Source organism: Cyprinodon tularosa, unplaced genomic scaffold (assembly GCF_016077235.1).
Source record: "Cyprinodon tularosa strain WSP-4 unplaced genomic scaffold, ASM1607723v1 ctg726, whole genome shotgun sequence".
In the NCBI taxonomy this organism is placed as follows: domain Eukaryota; kingdom Metazoa; phylum Chordata; class Actinopteri; order Cyprinodontiformes; family Cyprinodontidae; genus Cyprinodon; species Cyprinodon tularosa.
In genome coordinates this window covers 154,286-175,829 of record NW_024039481.1, presented here as the reverse complement: position 1 = coordinate 175,829, position 21,544 = coordinate 154,286, and the positions used below count along the sequence as shown (strand labels likewise).

The 21,544-nt window shown below is 41.6% G+C and overlaps 1 protein-coding gene across 1 annotated transcript in view; it reads left to right on the top strand.

Annotated features, from left to right (window-relative positions):
• The window catches only part of aldh16a1 (aldehyde dehydrogenase 16 family, member A1), a 28,280-nt gene extending 10,973 nt beyond the window's left edge, over positions 1-17,307 (top strand). The window contains exons 6-17 of the mRNA XM_038269244.1: positions 701-888; positions 958-1,116; positions 1,197-1,355; positions 4,349-4,505; positions 4,634-4,709; positions 4,787-4,892; positions 6,832-6,953; positions 7,040-7,210; positions 14,421-14,625; positions 14,732-14,917; positions 16,722-16,847; positions 16,927-17,307. Of these exons, the coding sequence (XP_038125172.1) occupies positions 701-888; positions 958-1,116; positions 1,197-1,355; positions 4,349-4,505; positions 4,634-4,709; positions 4,787-4,892; positions 6,832-6,953; positions 7,040-7,210; positions 14,421-14,625; positions 14,732-14,917; positions 16,722-16,847; positions 16,927-17,106 (1,835 nt within the window). The 3' untranslated portion in view covers positions 17,107-17,307. The remainder of the gene's footprint in view (positions 1-700; positions 889-957; positions 1,117-1,196; positions 1,356-4,348; positions 4,506-4,633; positions 4,710-4,786; positions 4,893-6,831; positions 6,954-7,039; positions 7,211-14,420; positions 14,626-14,731; positions 14,918-16,721; positions 16,848-16,926) is intronic.
• The last annotated feature ends 4,237 nt before the right edge of the window (positions 17,308-21,544 follow it).

Below are 21,544 nucleotides of genomic sequence, written 5' to 3'. Positions count from 1 at the left end.
CTTAGAAGAGTGTATAAAAGATAACATAATAGTAAAGAGTAAAAAAAAAAATAATACTGAACTGTAAAGTGTTTTAACAATATCAAACTGTGCACCTGGAGAATAATAACTAATACACACCTAAACAGTAATTTGAAAATAGCAGAAACATTAGAGATGATGTGAGTGTTTGTGTTTGGCTTAAAGGGAAGAGGATATGATTCATGTAACAGTTTAGAGTTTAGAGAACTCTGGAAAAATAGAAATTTGAAGAAAAGAAAATCCAACATATTAAACTATAAAAAACGAAAACTAAAATATATGATCAGTTAAAGACAAAAAAAATGTAAACCTGTTTTGGATTAAAATATTTTTTTAAATTTCATTTCTGGGTTCCTTTTAAATTGCCATTTACAAAATATGTTCTTTATTTGCAACAACAATGGAACAAGATTAACTGCATTTACTTTTTTTAAATGTCTGTGCTAACCTTACAGTTTGGTAAAGTTATTCCTACATCTTCCCACAAATAATCCCAGGCATTCCTTTATGCATGGCAGTGGCAGTGTCATGCTGTGAGGATCCTGTTTCAAAACCTAAAATGCTTTGCATTAATCCATCCTATACAATGATAATAAAATAAATAAAAATTTATGTTTATGACTTAAAAACTGTAAAACAAGATGAAGCGGTTTGAACCGTTTTAACATGTTTTTTCCAGGTAACTCTGTGATCGTTGTTCCGGGTCGGAGTGCCGCCCCTCCTGTACTCCTCCTGGCTCAGCTTTTTTCTGGAGCAGGACTTCCTGCTGGGACTCTCAACATTTTAACAGGAAGTGATGTCACACTGGGGGCCAAAGTGTCCCAGAATGCCAGCGTGAGCTACATCACTTACACTGGAAACAAGCAGGTGTGTGTCAGCATGTAGTTAGCATCTAAAATGTTTCTGCCGCTGATCTTTGCACACTCTCCCTCTCAGGATGGGCTGACTCTGTGTAAGGCTGCAGCAGGGACGGGCGTTCCCGTGTCCGTCTCCCAGTGCATCGGCGCCACCTGCCCATTTATCATTTTTGAGTCTGCTGACATCGACAGCGCTGTGGACGAAGTCATACAGATTGCCTTCAAGAAGAAGAAGGAGGTGGAATGGCTGCACCTTTATCTATCCTCAGAGGATCCAACACTTTTTAAAAGTATTCTTCTTCTTCACTCTGCCGTCAGGTCCACTGGGTGCTGTGTGTGCAGGAGAGCGTGGCGGAAAGCCTGGCGGCCCGGCTTAAGCTGCGAATGGCGAGCATGAAGTGTGTTCCTCTGAACAGCGAAGGGGACAGGGTCCTGGTGGATGCTGCAGTAAAGGAGGCCCAGCAGCAGGGGGCCACGGTGAGCTACATTAAAAGGAAACTTTGGGGAAGCCAATTCACAACACATGTCATCTCAAGTCACTTTTCAGTTCAACCCGATCATACAGTTAAACTGATTCAAAGTTTTCTATCTAAGGAAAACCAGTTGATTGCATCGACTCATTGACTTGAATGCAATCCCTCACACTAAGCATGCTTGTAGCGTAGGTGGAGAGGAAAAACTCCCTTTCTTAACAGGAAGAAACCTCCAGCAGAACCAGGCTCAATATGAGCGGCCATCTGCTGAGGCCGACTGGGGTTCAAGGAGACAGAAGCAGAGATACAAAAGGCAGCTGTAAAAGGCGGCCCCATCCAGGAAACACACAGCCAGGCAGACGAGCTCCGAGCCAGCTCCCATGTCAGAGGATAAAGAGAGCACATCCAGTTAGTCACAGTCAGAGAAACAGGACTACACTGGAAAACAGGCCAAACTCCAACATCTATAAACAAGGGTGTTGATGGAAGCAGCACAGCTGATGTTTCTCTCCAGGATGGAGTGAGAGATAGAGACTGAATGAAGCATATTGATGAAATAGGGGTCCCTATGTCCTCCAGCAGTCTAAGCCTATAGCAGCATAACTATAGAGATAGCTCAGGATAACCTGAGCCACTCTAACTATAAGCTTTATCAAAAAGGAAAGTTTTAAGTCTAGCGTTAAAAGTAGACAGGGTGTCTGCCTCACGGACTAAAACTGGTAGTTGGTTCCACAGGAGAGGAGCCTGATAACTAAAAGATCTGCTGAAGCTGCAGATTGAGAGTGAAGTGCCCTGCTAGGAACATAAGGAACAATCATAATATGAATACGTTCATATTTTTGGTGAACGGTTAACTGAACAGATCAGTTTTGAAGTAATGAACGTGAACGAGAGCGACGTTCACTCTGAGAATAATGTGTGACACACACAGCCCAGGTTCAATTTAAGACGACACTTTTCATTGGATAACATCAGGTTTTACCGCACTTATTACACTAGTACTAGTCTGCTGATTCAGACTCATCTTCTGGAATTCTGATCCCAGTTTAGCAGTGTGCTTGGCAGAGTTTTATGAACTAACAAAGTAAGTACTTAACAAACACGTCCGTCACGACCACTTCAAATTTAAAGCGACACATTGATTTAAAGCATCCAAGCTAACTTAGTAAATATCTGCTACTGAATGAGGAACGTAAGAAATCCTTTTTGATGTAGATTTTAATATAGATCAGCAGAACCTTACTATTCCTTTATGTTTCTGAAGTCCTGTGTAATTTGGCTAAATAAAGGCTTCACTTCACATCCAGTATATCTTGACTGCATCCAGTGTTTCCCTTGTCTTTCTATATATTACAGTCACACATCAAAGGGTGAAATATGAGGTTCTATTGTGGATTGTGGCTTAGTTTACCAAATTAACTTGAACTACTTAATTTATAGGTTTGTGTACATTTAATAAATTTTTGAAACAGTGAACTATGAACGTGAGGTAGTTCATTTTCATCTGTGCGAACTTTAAGCTAGTTTTTTTAATTATGAAGTGAGACACCATTGCCTCATATTAGAGGTGGAACGGTTCACAAAATCCACGGTTCGGTTCGGTTCACGGTTTCGTGGTCACGGTTTTCGGTTTGGTTCGATATATGTTGATTGTTAGCATGACATGTTGGTCATGTTGCTGTTAGCATAAACAAAACGTGTTGCACAATGCTTGCACACTGTTGCACTTTTATCAACAACTTTCTTTCCGCCGTCATCGTAGGTCACTCTAAATGCAAAGTGGTCCCATACAGCAGACCTATAAAGTGCTGCTGGCGCGTCTTCCAACTCCTGTTCTTTCCCACTCGCCATACCCACACAATTCTCCACAACAACTGATTTTTTTCCCCTGCTAAGCAGCGTTGCTGCTTCTTCTTGTTTACTACTGGTGGTTGGCTTTGGTAGCAGTACCGCCACCTTCTGCTCTGGAGTGTAAACGCTTCGCCTATGAGAAAAAGGAGCAGCGCATGAACCGAACGAAACACACGCGAACCGAACCGAGGCAGTCGAACCGAACGGTTCGGACGGTTTTCATAAACCGTTGCCCCCCTACCTCATATGTATCTGAGCCATCAGCTCATGCTCCTTCTCTGCGGTCTCTTGCTTTTATGCTCCTGTAGATTCTCTGCTTTTCGCCTGCAGACCCGTTTCTTTGAGGTTGAACCAACCATAGAAAGTAAACTGTCTTTTTAGAAAATCTCACCTCTTAAAATGGTAGAGAAATTATATTTAAATGCAAATCATTCTGGCTTAAACATGTATATAAATGTACTTTTTATCGGACCATATTGTCCCAACTTCTATTTAAAAAATAAAAATCCACTCTTAAAATCTATGCTTTTCTTCATTATCTTATACACCTAAATTCGGCCAATCATATCAACGGTCATCCTTAAATCAAATTTTTTCGGTCGTAGCATCTTGATTCATATGTCGCAGCTAATATACGCAAAGGTTAAAATAGGAAATTAGAATCATTTCTTTTCCCATTGAGTTCCGTCCCAGTGTTCACGGGTATGGACGTCTGTGTCTTCAGCAGGCGTAGAGCTAACAGAACTGGCAGCGTTGTGAGGCAAGGGCTCAAACATCTACGGCTGTAAGCCTTCTACACCAAACCAAGCTTCTGCCGCTCTGGCGTCCTCTTCCACAACATCTTCGTCCCCGCTTTCCTCCTCTAAATAAAAAATGGATGATGGAGGAGACTCATCCACGTCCTCCGACACTAAACTCTCCTCCTCTTGCATGTTTCCTCTGTCCATAGCGTTCCTTGACAGTGTCGTTTCTAAGTCACCAATTTAGAGCTACTTGGTCCCAATGGAATTTCCCGTTGGGGACCTATTAGCACTAAGTTGCTAACTGGTTAGCAAGATGCTTCCGACAAACCTTCCACCACAACAATCCCGCCCCCTTGATAAATGACCAATTTTAATGTCTGCCTTCCTGTTTCTCTGATCTCAGTTGATCCAGCCCTGCAGTGCCGGTCCTTCTGTAACCCAGTACCCTCCAACGGTGCTTTGTGGGGCGGCCCCATCCTCTCCCTACGTGGTCAGCCCGCCTCCTGGACCTTTGCTGCCTCTCCTGACTTTCAGGAGCAACACAGAAGCTGTGGCTTTGGGTAAACAAAAGTTGTGCCATTGAACCTGTAACAGGTGCTTGGCTTCCTGCATTGATTTTATTGTTGTTTTATTGAATTAATAAATTTTTTTAAACAAATTAGATCAATCTTGCTCTTTTTTTGTTCAGGGAACCACAGTCCTCACGGCCATGCAGCATCGATCTGGACTGAAGACCTGACACTGGCTCTGGAGACAGCTAAGAGGTCCGCATCAAAGCAGATTCTAGTTATGTTCCTGAAACGTACCGTTAACTGACCCACTGACTGACGTTTCCCCGCAGTCTGTCGGTGGGCTTGGTGTGGGTGAATTCCAGCTGCGTCTCCGATCCCTGCCTTCCAGTCTGCGGCCACAAAGACAGCGGCACCTGCACTGATGGGGGACAGGAGGTGGGTTTGGATCTTTGCTCTCCTCGCCATCGTTTGGTTTTAGAATAATTCAGCTGCACCTGGAGGTGAAATCAATTCATAATATTTATGTAAGAAGATATTCATACATGAAAATAAAGGTATTAAGTATTTTTTTATTAAAAAACACCTAAGAACCATATGTATAAGTTCCTGTAAAATAAAGCAGTGTAGTCTAAGGCTTCCTCCTGATAACGTTTACTTTACTTTTTTTTTTTTGCCTAAACTGGGTACGATCAGCAGACTTAAAGGGACAGTGTCGCGTTATCATGTTATATCATCTACTCGTAAAAAGCAATGCACAGAGTATTGCTTTGAGTTGTTAATGAGGAATCCTTTAAAGCAGAGGTCACAGATTAGCAGACCAGGGTCGGATCTGGACCCACCTGCTGGTTAATCCGGACCCAAGCTGATTTTAAAACATTTATAAATTACCACATGCTGTCTGACAACAGTGTCTAAACATCACTTGTGCTGTTTCTCCTGTTAACATCGTAAAGCCCTCCATGCGTCCGGGACCAGGCTGCAGGTGTTACAAATGATCAATTGAGCTGCTGTCAGTCTGGGTTGCTGCTGCTGCTACTTTTAGACACAGCAGGCAAACCTGTGGCAAGCCGGGCGATGAGAAAGAAGGAGCTCCGGGGCTGAGGGGGGCAGGGAGCCAGGGGGGGACGGCGCGACCGAACCCAACCCAATGACGGTAGCCTGGACACTGGGTCTACCTTACCATGCTTCCCCTTTGTAAGGCAGGCGGGGGGAAGCATACCGTCACCGCGTCTGGTTCGTCGCTCAGTTCAGTTCGATCTGGTCCAGTCAGCGGCGCAGCAGCGTGACAAAATTACCGGCCAAATAAGGCAACATCGCGAAATGACATCAATTCGGGGCTTTGTTTGGATTCTTACTTTTTATGATGGAGGTTTAGAATTGTGAGATTTGCATAGAAAGGAGGTGTGGATGGGGTTTGAATGGTAACTGGTAAATGGCATGTACTTACATAGCGCCCTTTTTCACTTGAGGAGACTTGACCAAAATGCTTTACACTACATTCATTCACCCATTCACACACACACTCACACACTGATGGTGGCAAGCTACATTGTAGCCACAGCTGCCCTGGGGCTCACTGACAGAGGCTGGGCTGCCGTACACTGGCGTCACCGAGCCCTCTGACCACCATCAGAGCTTCTCTGTACGTCCATTTCACCCACTGAACTATCGTTATTCTTCTATGACAATGGAAACTCAGTTTTGCATTCTGTGACCTCTATAAAAACATTTTTAAACTACTTTTTACCCACTGATCACAGCAAATATAGCAAAGCCGCTCTCTGCCATTGAACACAGGAGCAGCAGGAGCATCAGACGCATCTGGACACACTTTACTGGACGCGCTTCAGGAGCATCAAAGATGCACTTGACGCACATCTGACCTTAATGTGAACAACCATAAAAATGAAGCAGCAGAAGCTTTTTTGCTGCTTCCAGCGCCTGCGGTCTGAACGTAGCATTATTCATTAAAATAAGCCAAGCACCTCTCTTGATTTCCTCCGCCATTGTTACAGGCAAAGAAGGATAGGGTAGCTCCGCCCAACGCACATCAGACCCACTTTTAAACCTTGCAGCCAGAGCAGCAAAGATGCTTCAGCCGCGCGTCAGAACTAAACTTGTAGAAGCATAAAAAATGAAGCAGGATGTAGCGTTTTTGCTGCTCCTGCAGCTTGCAGTCTGAACGTAGCATAACTTTTTATATCTTTTGCTGAGGGAAGTCTCAATCTGTGGCCTTTTAACAGGTTTTTCTTCCAGGGTTTCTCTATTTTTATCTCCAACTATCTTCCAATTAACTCTTTTTATAAAACCCTCATTGATCTGATCAATGGTGAAGCTCCTAAAGCTTCATATTTACATCACTGATTTTATGCAGGGTCTCTATCAGTTTCTGCGACCTTCCTGGTCTCCTGTCCTTCCTCGCTCGTCTCCTGTTTCTATGGACTACTCAAAGTTTGGAACAGAACCAACCCAGGCTGTGATCCCAGACGACCACAGGTCGGTTTTTAATGCTCTCTGAGGTTTAGATTAAACAGGCTTCTAAATATCTGCTCATGCTGTATCTCTTCTTCTCTTTGTCATAGTATGCCTCAGTCCTTCCTGCAGTTTGTTGGCGGTAAAGCCTGTAAATCGGTGTCGGGCTGCAGTGTGGCTGTCCAGGCACCAGGGGGCGGTAATGTGTTGGGCTTTTGTCCTGATGGAGGCCGCAAAGATGTCCGGAACGCGGTGGAGGCTGCGATAAAAGCTCAGCCTGGGTGAGATTCACACATAGATGCACAAAAGCACTGCTGTAGAGAAAAATAAAAGAGGTGCTGCTTATTAGTGAAGGAATGAACAGTTTTTATTAGCAGCTGATGGAAAGAAAGTTAGAAAAATGTCTCTATTTAAAGAGTTCCCAGTCAATCAGACCAGATCTGTTTAATCAGATGCTACTGTCCTCTAAAGCGGAGGTCTTCAACAGGGGGTTCACAGAGGTACTGCAAACATTTTGGTTGATTGGACTTTTTTTTATACTTACCCTTGCAATTGTTTCCACTAATTGAAATGTCTTCAAATCCACATTAACATGAATTCAACACACTGTAGTAAACAGATAAATGGAGGCAGAAGATGTCTTTCAGTCATCAATTCACACATTCAGCGACACACAGGAGCTCTTTCAAGCTGGGCACCGTTTCATTCACAACACCTGTCCCATCAACCAGGAATCAGAAATACTTTAATAATCCCAGGGAGAAAATACTTTCGTTACATGACTATCTGTAATAGAGTGACTATAGGACCAGTTTGATAGAACTCAATTTTAATACAATGTATATAATTAGGGGGTCCTGGCTCCATCTCGCCATCAGTTTGGGGGTCCCTGGCCTGGAAAACATTGAAGACCTCTGGTCTAAAGCATTTATGGTGTAAAACTGCAGCACTGCAAAAACTATCTAAACGTAAGTGAAAATTTCTTTAAAAAAATACATTTAACCTTAATTTGAGTAAGTAAATAGACCACATTATCTCCACGCTCCCCCCATCAAACGACCCGTTCCAGTTTGCAAACCAGTCCAAGCGCAGTGTGGAGGATGCAGTCTCCACTGCTCTCCACCTGAGCCTGGAGCACCTGGAGGAGAAGAACACCCACGTCCGGATGCTGTTCCTGGACTTCAGCTCAGCATTCAACACCATCATCCCCCAGGACCTGGTAGGCAAACTGGGCCCCTTAGGAATAAACCCCTCCCCCCCTCTGCAACTGGCTGCTGGACTTCTTCACTGACAGAAACCAGGCTGTCAGAGTGGGGAACAACACCTCCGACGTCATTACCCTGAACATCGGCACCCCCCAGGGCTGTGTCCTGAGCCCCCTGCTGTGCGCCCTGATGACCCTCGACTGCCGTCCGCGCCTCAGGTCCAACCTCATCCTGAAGTAGGAAGATTACACCACAGTAGGGTGGGTGTCATCCGCAGGGAACAGCCTGATCCTGAACGTCAAAAAGACCAAAAAGATTTTCATCGACTTCAGGAAATCCAGACCCACCCACACACCCGTCAGCTGTGTAGGTCGTCAGCAGCATCAAGTTCCTGGGGGTGCACATCACTGACAACCTCAGCTGGTCACCCAACATCTCCTTCTTCTGCACGTCCTGCGTCGGATGAAGAGAGCATCCCTCCCGCCCCCCATCCTTCAGACCTTCTACAGAGGGACCATGGAGAGCCTGCTGACATCTCCATCTGGTCTGGGAGCTGCAGGGCCTCTGACTGGAAGTCTCTACTGAGGGTGGTGAGGACAGGGGAGAAGATCACGGGGGCGCCGCTCACCTGCATCAAGAACATCGCGGACAGGCGCTGCCTATCCTGGCTCACCAGATCCTCTCCGACCCCACCCACCCCAACCATGGACTGTTTTCCCCCCTGGCGTCCAGCAGAAAGTTCCGCAGCATCTTCTGCAGAATGACCAGAAAGACCAGACTACTGAACAGCTTCTTCCCCCTGGCCATCAGACTGTCCACAAACTAAAACCACCCCCCATGGAGATGGACAATACACGCACTTTAGTTTAGTTTTGTATTCAATTTATTGTTTCGTTTAGCAATAAGTCATTGCAATATTTATTGATGTTACTTCTTCAATAACTCAGTGCAATATATATGTATATATATACTTCTATACCCTGTATATAGCTAGCTCTTAGTTATAAACATAATATATTATATAATAACATAATTATTGTGCAGGAATAAGGTCTTAGCTCACTGGTAGCCAAGTAATCGACATTTCGTTGTCAAGATTCACCTTGTGTTTTTTTGTGCAATGACAATAAAGGAAGTCTAAGTCTAAATAAGAAGATCTCCTGATAGAATCAGTATTTTACTCTTAGAATAAGATAATCAGATAATATGCCTTTGAAATAAAACAATGCAATTAGTTATTTCTTATTCCATTGGAAAAGTGTCTCACTTTGCTGCTTAATTTAAGAAAAATTGCACTTTTTAAGAAATTGGATTGGATTAGATTTAAGTATTTTTCCATTAAAACAAACGGAAACATATTTAAAACTTAACATTTATTCATTTTCTATGGGCTTGAGGTCTGGAGGTTAGCTAGGCGGCTCCAGGACCCTGGAATGTTTTTAGGAGCCCCTTCTTTGTTACCTGAAGCCGGCCATAAACTGTGGTTCGACATACAGTGTGACTTCACAGCTCAGGATGTTTGTTCTCATACTTTGCGACCCGACGCTCTGATGCGATCTACTTGCTCACACTGTACGTCTGCGCGTTACATCAGTGCGTTTCACTCTTACGTAACGCCTTGGCAATTTGTGCAATTTTGTGCTGAAAGCCCTAAAAGGAGACAACGTATTTGGACATAGACATGGCTGAGCAAATGTGGCTACTAGGGTCTGTCAATTTTACTGAAAGAACTCCATTTCACTCGCACCTCTGCCATTCTTCTGTGTTTTCGTCTGAGACGAAGCAGAAGAAGAATCCTTGTTTGCCCACTGAACGATTTGCCAACCACGTTTGACTGAAAATCAAACATGTTTGATTTTCTCCAGACTTTACGATTCCTTGTCGTGAGAGGCTGATCACCCCTTGTTACCCCCCGTACACTACACGATACACGATCAGGCTGAAAGTCGGGCCGATCGAAAAATTCTCGCACGACTGGAAAGTCACCCCGAAAAGGGCAAAATAATCGCACAGTATAAGCCCGGTTTAAGCCGGAAGACTGCTGGAAGACCCGGTGTTCTGTCAGACCAGCATACCCCATCAGACCAGCATACCCTTAGTCAAAACGCATGAGCAAGCTGTCAGGTTTGCATTTATCCCTTTAGTTTTGTATGTAAAATAGACTTTAAACTACCTCGACGGGCGTGTATCCCTTTAGTCATGAACAAAAAAACAATTTAAGGTGCGATCGCCATATGCTTTAAGAAAACACCCAAAAAGTAAGTAATTAAATAGTTTTTTGTACATGACTAAAGGGATACACGCCCGTTGAGGTAGTTTAAAGTGTATTTTTTGGATAAAACTAAAGGGATAAACAGGCATTGACTCTGGGTCTGCTGGTCTGACTGGGTCTGTTCATCTGACAGAACATCGGCCATGTCTCATCTTCAATTCTCCCACTGATGAGAAGTTTGGGCTTAAAATCTCTTCGTTTCTGGCTCCATTTATTCTTCCCTTAACATGGATCAGTTGTCCTCTCCCTTTTGCAGAAAAACAGTCCCAAAGCATGATGTTTCCTCCCCCATGCTTCACAGTTGGTACGGTGTTCCCTGTGATAGAACTCAGCATTCTTCTTTCTCGTCACACGATGAGTTAATGTTCTATTATGGTTCCATCTGACAATGTGATGTTCTTCTGGATCAACCATTTGTTTTCTGGTAAGCTTCAGACGGGCCTGGACATGTGCTAGCTTTACCTGGGAGACACGCCTCACTCCCACGGCTGGTTTAATCTCACCAACCTGCCAGACTATTGTAGATCCAGCCTGTTGAAAGTCTAAAGTTTTCTTCTTCCACAGCTCTTTGGTGTCGGCCATGGGTTGAGTTTGGAGTCTGTTTGAGGCAGTGATCAGGTGTCTTTTATAGAGATAAGTTCAAACAGGTGGGATTAATACAGGTAAAGAGTGAAGGAAAGAAGAGCGTCCTAAAGAAGAGGTTACAAGTCTTATTTTCCACCATCATTTAAGAGATATATTCTTTATAGCTGAAGTCTGGCCTTGTAAAAATGACAGATCTCTCTGAGAAGGAGAGCTTCAGTAGCTGACTGACTAAATACTTTTTTCACTTGTAGTTAAAGTTTGGGAGGCAGAAACATTTTCAATTTACACTAAAATATGTTTTAAGCAATAGCTAGAGTTCATTAAAGGGATCTTTCCAAGTTCAGAGAAAAACCCTCATGTTTTTCTTCTTTTTGTCGTCCTTGTGACTCAACCAAAGGTCAATGTGATCCAGATAAGGCTGTTTTTGCCGAGTCATGCCGTCTCTGATCAAAGTGCAGATTAATCATCAACAGCTGGTAACAATATCGCCTTCAATCTTATTTACTTTTCCCCTTAAAAAACACAAACTGGAGCAGATTTTATGATAGAACAACACAGTTGGTTAAATGCTGAGCCCTGAGAAAGTTCTTCAGGGTTTTAAAGATTGTTTCACTACATTTTGAAAATGGTGGCGTTTTTTTATCAACCCTCTAAGTCGGAGATTTGGAATCAGGTTAGATTAGATTAGATGAGCTTTATTGATCTCACAGCGGAGAAATTCACTGGTCACATATTTGCACAGTAATTAAAGGTGCAAACAAGAAGGAAAAAGGTGCATTAAGAATAAACAATATATATACAGTAAATCAAGATAAATAAGGATTAAGGTGCAAGTGTACTTGTATCATAAAGTGTAGTAGGTAAGGAACAACGGTGAGGTAGTGGTATAGGGCTCGGGATCCGCGTTGCCTTGTGGGACGTGGCGGCCATATTGAGGGCTACGCGAACGTAAACATAGCTCTGATACAACGTTGTTGTTGAAAGAAGAGACGTAGAAGTAGAGAGAAAAAATATGTTAAAATCCCGAAAAGGATCTGGAATTTACCGGGACACATTTAATAGAGAAGCCAGGAACCGGTATGTTGACAAAATCAGCATATTTGGATCCATATGAAGTTCCAAACAATGAGTGGAGCACCGATGAGTGAGCGCCTATACTTCAAAACAGTTCCGAAGCTACAAGTCCTTGGAGTCTCATGTGAAGTTCATGAAAGGATGGGTTCAGGAGCTGCAGATCATAAAGCCAGCAAACAGTGGGAACTTAGTAATCCGTACGAAGGTAAGCTGTGCTCAGACGGGCTCTGGAATCTGCTAGTTTAGTAACTGCTAACCGCTAATGCTAACAACCACTCACGCATGTAATGTACTTTTAACTAGCTGCTATGTGTTTCAAAGGTGTAGTTGGTAACGTTAACTGCCAACCCTCCGGGTTTCTCACGTATTTGAGCCTTTTCCCGCTGCCGTTTTTATTATTTCCCCGTAAAAGATCTCAACTTTGAAGGAAAGAAACACTGTAGGCTATAAATAAAACCGTGCATCTTTAACTTACCAGAATGAAAATGCAGGGAACACACTCTCAATGACATTGGGATACTGTGGAAAGTTATGTTCGGCCGTCTTACAGCCGCAATCCAAGCTAGCCGACGACTCTTTATCTCTGACACTTGGTCTCCGTGGTTGCGCCTACAGGCAGGAAAGCGGTGTAAAGCTAACCCATTTTCTATGTTTTTCCCATGGCGATCATGTGTTGCGCTGTTACAGCCCATAATACAGCAACGGTTTACCATGGTTGAAATCAAGTTAAGGTGAAATAAATCAAATTAATCAGGCTGAGAGGGAGAACAGTACGCGGTAGTCATAGGCAGTAGTCTGAGCAGCGGTAAAAGAGGCCATCAAGATGGCGGCCACACAAAGTGCTTATGTCAAGCCCTTATAGGGTTTGGACGTCATTACTATTACATTCACATATATTGCACAGTCAGCATATTGCACAGTCAATAAATAAAAACTATAATATAGCTGCACAGTGATTTTTACAGGAGTTATTGTGGTTATAGTGCAGTATTATAGAGTCTGGTGGCAGCAGGAATGAATGACCTGCGGTAGCGCTCCTTCTTACAGACAGGGTTTCTAAGTCTTTGACTAAAGGAGCTGCTCAGCTCCTCTACAGTCTGGTGCAGGGGGTGAGAGGTGTTGTCCATGATGGACGTGAGTTTGGACAGCACCCTCCTCTAAGCCACTTCCTACCCTTAGTCCAGGTGCAGGTTTATTGGGTTTGTTTCTACCTGCTTTCAGCATCTAGAGACAGTTTTTATTGCCGTTTCCCTGCGAAAAAGATCAAACTACAGTGATTGATTCCAATGTTCAACTACTGCTTGGATTTTCCAGTCTAATCAAGACCTAAATCCAAGATTGAATGAATATTTGATTTAAGGATTTATGTGCAGGCTAAAATAAAAAGAATGCGCTGAATTTTCAAGCACAAGTCAATATATAGGAATACATTTAAGATTTGTTCCTTTTAAGATCCGTGACATCAGATCGTGTCAGAGTTTAGATGTTAGAATTGATCAAAATGCAATTAACTTGTTTTCCTTAGACAGAAAACTTTGAATCAATGACTGTATGATCTGGTTGAATTGTATCTATAAACTTCCTTGAGATGACATGTGTTGTGAATTGGTGCTATAGAAATTAAATAAACTGAATTTAATTAAAATAATACAACAATTCAGATCACAAATTTCCACTTTCAATTCACAAACTTATAGATGTGAATCAACAAGCTACGGATACAGATCACAAAGTTGCATTTTATTTTGTACAAAATACAAATTTTCACTTATAGAACACAAATTTAAATATTCAATGTATAAATTATCAAGTATGAAGTCCAAATTTGCGAGTAGGAATCAGATTTACAGATAAAAATCACAATTTCAAAAGTGTGAATGAAGAAGCCGTCATAAAGCCGTAACGCTTCGTACCAGTCGGTGGTGCTGATGTACCTGAAGGTTGTTTACTAACTGCTATTAAAGAAGATGAGATCTAAACAGAACCATCAATCAAACCTTTTATATTAGAAATGTAATCTTTGAGCACAGAGAGACGATGAATCAGAGAATTTAATTAATTTGCTAATTAGTGGACTGTTGAAGGGGATTTGTTGTATCCATACCAAAATAATAAACTAAATCATAAAAGTTTTCATTTTTCCCTTCAGCATCACTGTGTTTGTCCATGAAATAAAAAAAAAACAATATTTTTAGGGTTTTTTGTGTGGCTGTAATGGGAAAAAAATTAGGCAAAATTCAAAAGCTCTCCATTTTTCAGTATTTAAATCCACATTAGAAACGTTTTCATCCCACTGACCCATGTGTTAACATCAAAGCGTACTGATATTCGTCTTAACGTCTTTTTGCCCTTTAGCTGGATGAAGAAGAGTCCGTCTGCACGCGCTCAGTCCCTCTACTCTCTGGCCAAAGGCTTAGAATCCAAGAAGAAGGACGTTTCTGCGTCAGTCAGCACCCAGCTGGGCGTTTCAGTGGAGGAAGCTGATAAAGAGGTGGAGCTCAGCGTCGCCAGGCTCAACGTTTGGGCGGCTTACTGTGATAAACTTCAAGGTGGATCCCTGGTGAGGCGTTTAGAGGTTTAGGTCCAGCTGTAAAGCTCTTCAGAGAAACAAACAGGAGCCAGCAGCGTTGCACTCCTCTGCCTCACCACCTTCCTCTCTTCCACAGCCAATGCCGCAGTCCGGTGCGGCCCTTTCCTTCCCTGAAGCCCTGGGAGTCGTTGGGATCATCCTACCTGACAAATATCCCCTCCTCTCCATGGTAACGGTTCTAGGGGCAGCTATTGCCACTGGCAACGCTGTCGTCATGGTTCCCAGTCAAAGGTTTCCACTCCCCGCCTTGGCTTTCATTCAGGTAAAGGAGGAACTAATTGGACTTTAGCAGCTGTGATAGAAAACTAACCCACACCACCATCACCACCCCGCTCTGCTCATTTCAATCAGCTCATCTATTATGTTCTTTGTACTTATATACTATAATTACACTCTGTCTTAATATGGATTTTTGTTTTTGGAGAGCAAATCTTCAAAGAAGGTGCAAATTAATTTGCTTTTGCAGTCCAGCAGACAGTGTCTGCAAACAGTTTTATGCATCAACATGCAGATCTTATTCTAATGACCAAACTTCATGGGTTTTTCATGGGTGGAGGACATGCAAACATGAACATTTACCATTTTCAAACTGATTTTCTAAATCTGAAACTCAACTGCAGTCGTGGTTTTTGCATTTTTCTATTTAAAACTCTTTTGAAAGTGAGACACACACTGATTAGCAAAAATATCTGCAGTATTTATTGTCCAAAAAGAGGCATTGGTACAGAGAGAGGGAATGGAAACAGAAATAACAGTAAAATAATGTTTAAGAAAAGACGTCTCTGCAGGTGGAACGAGAGGTGTAAATCACACCCATCATGGCGATTCGATTCAGTATCGATTTCCTGACCCAACGATTACTCAAGAAAACACCACGATTCGATTCGATTAATTGGTTCAATTTTTTTCCCCTTACAGGCTAGACAATGTTTCAAATTTGAAATAAATCAATGAAAGCTGTAATATCGTTATGCATTTTATTTGAGAAACAACAGCAAATAACAGAAGTAGGAAAGTTTTACTCCACCTATTCCTACTAAAACCTACAAAAAAAGATTCTGAAAGGCTTTGCATTAAAAATACTGCACAAAATCAGTGCAATTCAATACCTCGGCTCCAGACGTCCCCGCCCCCTCCACAGACGCTCCGCTGCTCCTCTCCCAAATTGTAGCTGACCGCACACAGTGCCGCAGACAGGAGGCCGGCTTTTTTTGTTTTTATGACCGAAATTGCGGAAAACAACTTGTGAAGTTTGACACGCTAGAAGAGCGAGTTGCGCCAGAACGCTGGGACCCTGGATCTCCGCTCTTTTTCACCCCCATGTCCATCTGTTGTCGGACTAAACTCGTATCTAGACCCACAGCTAGCTCCTGATTGGCCCTCTGGCGTCGTGGCGTGGAATAACATAGCGCAGACCACGCTTCAATATTGAGCATAAATCAAAAATTTCTGTGTCAAGCTAACTGCAACACACTGCTGCAGGAGTATAACCAGGAAGCGAGGTAGGAGGGCAAAATAGGTTTAGCGCCACCGCAGCACGGGAGGAGAATTATGCCCAGGAGAAAATGGATAAAAATAGACCGGAGGAGGAAAAAAAAAAAAAAAACATGAATCGATACTCTTGCGGACGTGTCGATGCATCGAACTGTCAACTGTTAGATCAATGCATCAATACAAAACGATTTTTATTTACACCCCTAGATGGAACTAATCAATGCTGCAGGATGGCAAAAAAATATTGAAATTAAATATGATGGCACATTCATTATTGAAAACTAGAATCAAAAATAAAATTTATGAAATGCTGAATATATATTAATAAAAGTCAAATAACATGGATATCTCCAGTTAAGTTAAAAAATAAGGATTTGCACAATATATTGACATAAATATCGGTATTGGCCGATTATTATTATTATTATTTCCCTTTGATAAGTAAAATGGGATGAAATGGACCCAGAAGTTCTCATCTTTGTTTCATAACCTTCAAGATCTGACCTTAGAAGCACTTTTCCTGAGTTGATGAACTTTAAATGAGTCGTTTCTTTGTTCTTCCTCCTCGCCAGGTTCTCCAGTCCTCAGACCTGCTGGCAGGTCTGGTAAACATCATCACAGGTAATCCGGAGCTGCTCACAGTGGCTCTGGCCAATCACAGCGTCATCAAGGCGATCTGGTACTGGGGCAGTGCAGAGGTGAGGACAATGCAATGCACTTGATGATGATTAGAAGATAAGATTTAATCTGAGGTTTCACTGTCCTGTGTGTTTTTAGGGCTGCCAGTACCTCCAGTACAGCTGCACCAGCCCGCTGAAAACGCTGCGGCTCTTCTGCCAGAAGGACGGGGAGGCGAGCGATGCTGGAGCGGACTGGACTCGGACTGATGCTTCTCTGCTGGAGGACCTGTGGAGAAACGCGGTTCAGTGGAAAAGTGTTTGGATTCCTTCTGCCTGAGAAGTTTAAACGTACAAATAAGTCCTTCTAAAGATAACAAACATATGTAAGATGAAGATGAGGAATCAAAAGTCATGCAATATTCTGAAGGTTTATTATTATTAACAGCAATGCTTAACATGATTTTTTTTTGCCATCTGTCCAAATGCACCAGATTAGAGGATCAGTATTTTATTTTTAATTCACTAACATATTTTTCTACTGTGATTAAATCAAACAGGCTGTAATTCTTCAGTCTGTCAAAGTAAAGAAGCGTGAACAGAACAATCCTGGTATGTGTTATGTGAGACTTTTCTCTCATAGTGTTGAATAAGTTCCTGTTTCAGTGTTGCATCCATACTGGATCACTTCCACATCGGTTCTGATGGGTTCTCAGAACCCGTTAAAAAAATCCAACATTTTCTCAGCAAGACGTCGTTCTTTAAGTTTTTGGTCTCAGTTCATCGCTTTAGTTAACTTCAACTTCTAATCAGTACCTTGCAAAATATGTAGACCCTCGGATTTTATTTATTATTTTTTTCACTTTGCAAACCGAAGCATCTGGAACTTTGGTGACAGATTAAAACTAGAAAAAGCTGTTTCGGAGAAACAGCAAGTAGGAATGCTTTTGCTGAATGAAAAAAGCTGAAATTACCTGAAGAACATATGAAAATGTGATAGGAAGTCATCAGAAACTTCAAACTGCAGAAAACAATTGAATCATCTGAAGATTTTGTAGGGTAGAATCATTTGGCAGTAAAATGGCAGAAACAAACTCATCTTAAAAGCTGCACAGCCAAACCATACATGATATCAAAAAATGTCTTGAATGTGGGCACTAGAAGGGTCTTAATATAATGTCTCCCAAGTTTCTAGAAAAATGTATAAAGAAATTTTGAAGGGGGGTTTACCTATTTTCCAGAAACATGTCAGGCGTGTTATGAATTAGCAGCAAACAGAAAAGCTTAATTCCTGTCCAGAAACAGAGCAGAATGAAGCCAAAGTTCACAACATAGGCTGAAAAGTATGAAATTAGCTGAAGTAGAAAGAAATTACAAAGAAAAGCTTTAATCTTATCTGGTTGAAGAAAAAATTAGTAGCTTAAGGATGGGGAGTAAAATGTTGAGGACGATGGTATTGAATAAGTATTAACATTTTGAAATCATATGTGGAAATGTCAAGACTTGGCAAAACAATTGGAAAATTATTTAAAATGTGTCGGTTGATCAGCACAAAGAAAACAGTGTCATCCTTAGAGGATTGAAAATCTACAAACCTATGTGCAAGACTGGCCATGAGAAGCAGAGGAAGGACAGAGAGAGAAGCTTATAGAAAGAGAGCTAATACCACTTAAGGAGCTGAATTTATAAAAAAATTGAACCTGCATGTTACGAGCCGCTGTGGTAATGAAAGCACCGTTGGCAGGCTTAGGCTGCATGTTACAAGGTTAGCAGATGCTTTATTACAGTATAAATCTTAGAACCTGATTAAGAAATATGCACTGAGGTGTGTGGTCCACAGGCCTTGGTAGTGTAATTTGAAGAAATTGGTTGACTTTGGGTCATAGCTACAAGCCATACGGCACAATGAATGAGTGTGCGTAAGGAAGAGGCTTTTATTTTGTAGGTTCCCTTTAGTCTTATTTTGAAAGTCTATCATGGATGTGTGTCAAGGGAAGGGTCATGCCCAGCAGTGATATAGAATCCATTTCCAAATATGAAATCACTGGTTTTCCATGTTATTGGGTGAATAGATGCTGTATTAGAGCGTAAATGGGAGACTTTTATTGTGAAATTTGCTCTGGGGTATGTTTTGAAAAGGTCCCTAGAGTCTAATAGAAACAAGCTGGTAGAGTTTGGGTCATAATGCTGAGCCATCTGCGTCAATTAATAGGAGAGTATAATAGAGGCTTTTATTTTGTAGGGTCACTGGAGTCTTATTTTGAAAGTCTAGCAGGGTTGTGTGTTGAGAAAAGGGTCAGACCCAGCAGTGATACTTGATGACTTTCCAATCGTTAAATTACTCTTTTCCCTTGTTATTAGGGCAGTAGATAAAGTGGCAATGTGAGGCTTTTATTTTGAAATTTTCCATGGGGTGTGTTTTGAAAACCCCCTAGAGTCTAATTTTTAAAAAAGTGGTTGAGTTTGGGTCATAATGTTGAGCCATATGCTGGGGAAAAAAATATGAGTTTAATTTAGGGGCTTTTATTTTGAAGGGTCCCCGGAGTCTTATTTTGAAAGTCTATCAGGGTTGCGTGTGAAGGGAAGGGTCATGGCCAGTAGTCATATTGTATCCACTTCCTAATGTTAAATCAGTGTTGTCTCCCTCCATTAGATTAAAATGTGCTGTTTAAAGTGGTGGAGGTAAAATCTCTTTGAAGCACGGTTACCTTGACAACGTTAACGAGCCTGTCAGTGACAGAGAGACATGCGCTTCACTTTCATTCCTTTCCTCTCAGGCTTTTTTGAATGGGAATAGCAGCTCCGAACAAACGAGTGCTGAAGACAAACCGTAAATGGTATCTAAAAAATTCTTTCAGTCTAAGCGAGAGCTATCCTTTGTCTCCAATTGGGGTAACTTTCATGGATGTAGCTCATTCGCAGCCTTAATGGGAAGGAGGAATATAAAGGTTTATAAATCCTGCTGGTCTCATTGAATAACATGCAGCACAATGGTAGAGCAGAACTCTCAAAAGCAAAACTTTCCCTCCGAACAAATGAGCGGTGAGCCAAAACCGTATTAGGCATTCAAAAAATTCTTTCACCGTGAGCGTCAGCCATCTTTGGACTACAACTGGTGTAACTTTCATATTTCTACAATATTTGGTCTAGGCGTGGTGACGATGTAAAAAAGTGTATAATTGTCAAAATCTTGATTTTGGGGTTCGGACAGATTTGTTACCCCCGAACAAACCTTGTTCCTAGCTAAACGATAAAAGATATCGACACACTTCCTTCAATGTGAGTGCTAGGAAGGAATGAGGAACAACTTCCACAAGGCTCATGTTGCTACGTCGAACGGTTCCCGAATGGGAGCGATACGAAAAAGTCTGTTTTTTTTTTATTTTCAGTTCGGATTTTCAGAGAGCTCTCATTGGATTTCTATTGGGGAAGTGTGGACTTCTTCGTGGTCTGGGCCAAACTGTCGGAAAACCGTAAATGCCACACAAATGAGAGTTACATTTCCTGAATCCTGACAAAAATCCCTACGTTTTGATGTAAAATTTATCTAGATAGAGTAAAAAATGAGCGAGTGAGTTGAAGCTGTTCGGCATGAGTGAAATGTTTGAAAACGCTAGAGTGGCACACTCTAGCAGCTGAACATTCCGTCCATAGACTTCCATTATAAATTTGAAAATCTGTAAAAATTGTTTAAAAGTTTGAAGCTTCACTGAAGCAAAACTGTAAAAGTTAGCTGAAAGCCGAGTTAAACAGTAATAGCAGAAAGATACGGAAGCATTTTAAAAGTTGAATGGTGTTTCTAGCTGAAAGTATGCTGAAGTAGTTAAAGGGCAAAGTAGCTGAAGATTTAGTGGAATTTTTGAAGTTTTACATGCATTTCAATGGGGCCAAAAATCGCAGAAAAAGCTGAATATCGCAAAAACTACGAACAATATCTTTACCAAAAGTCATAGCATAACTCTCCTGAACAAACTGAACGTTTTGATACCAAATTTGTTTAAATCAGCTGAAAACTGTTGAACTAGTTAAACGAAGAAAAACCTACGGAATAATAATAAATAAAAACAATAAGTGGGAATGCATAAGCATTCCCACTTGATAAAGTGGAGCGATGAAATAAATTGAATGGAAAAGCTAAACTGTTTTCACTAGTTTTACTTTGGTGCACAGATTTATTGTTCGGCTGGTTGAACTGCCTTGATTTTCTTTCATTTTGGATTTCTGATCGGACAATACTTAACCGCCTGTCTTAATAATAGGTCTGTCTTAATAATAGAATTTTGTTCCATTGTTTTAAGCAAAGAAAACATTTAGTGAAAAAAAAAAAACCCTTTTAATAATAAATAGGTTTACGGAGTTGCTGTCCTGCTTTTTCAGACTTTGTTTAATTTTTTTCAAATTGTTTTTCTTTTCTTTTTTTAACAGATTTTTTGTTTTCTGATAAAATTTTATGGATGTCACCCTTTTGAAATTGTGTTTTCCAGATCAGTTTGCCTCTGAGGAGCAAAGTCCCATTTTTATTGGCCAGGAGGGAACTTTAGTATTACAGTAGGCTTGAAGGGAAACAAGTGTGATCTGGGAAACAGTGCGAGAATAATGCTATTAAACAGCGTAAAATAAAAACTAAAAATGTGAAATAGAATCCAACATATAGAAAATAAAAAGAAATAAATACCTTTTTTTATTTTATTTTTTATATGGAATGGTATAGATCAGGCATCCCCAAACTCGGTCCTCAAGGTCCCCTGTCCTGCTGGTTTTAGAGGTTTCTCTGCTTC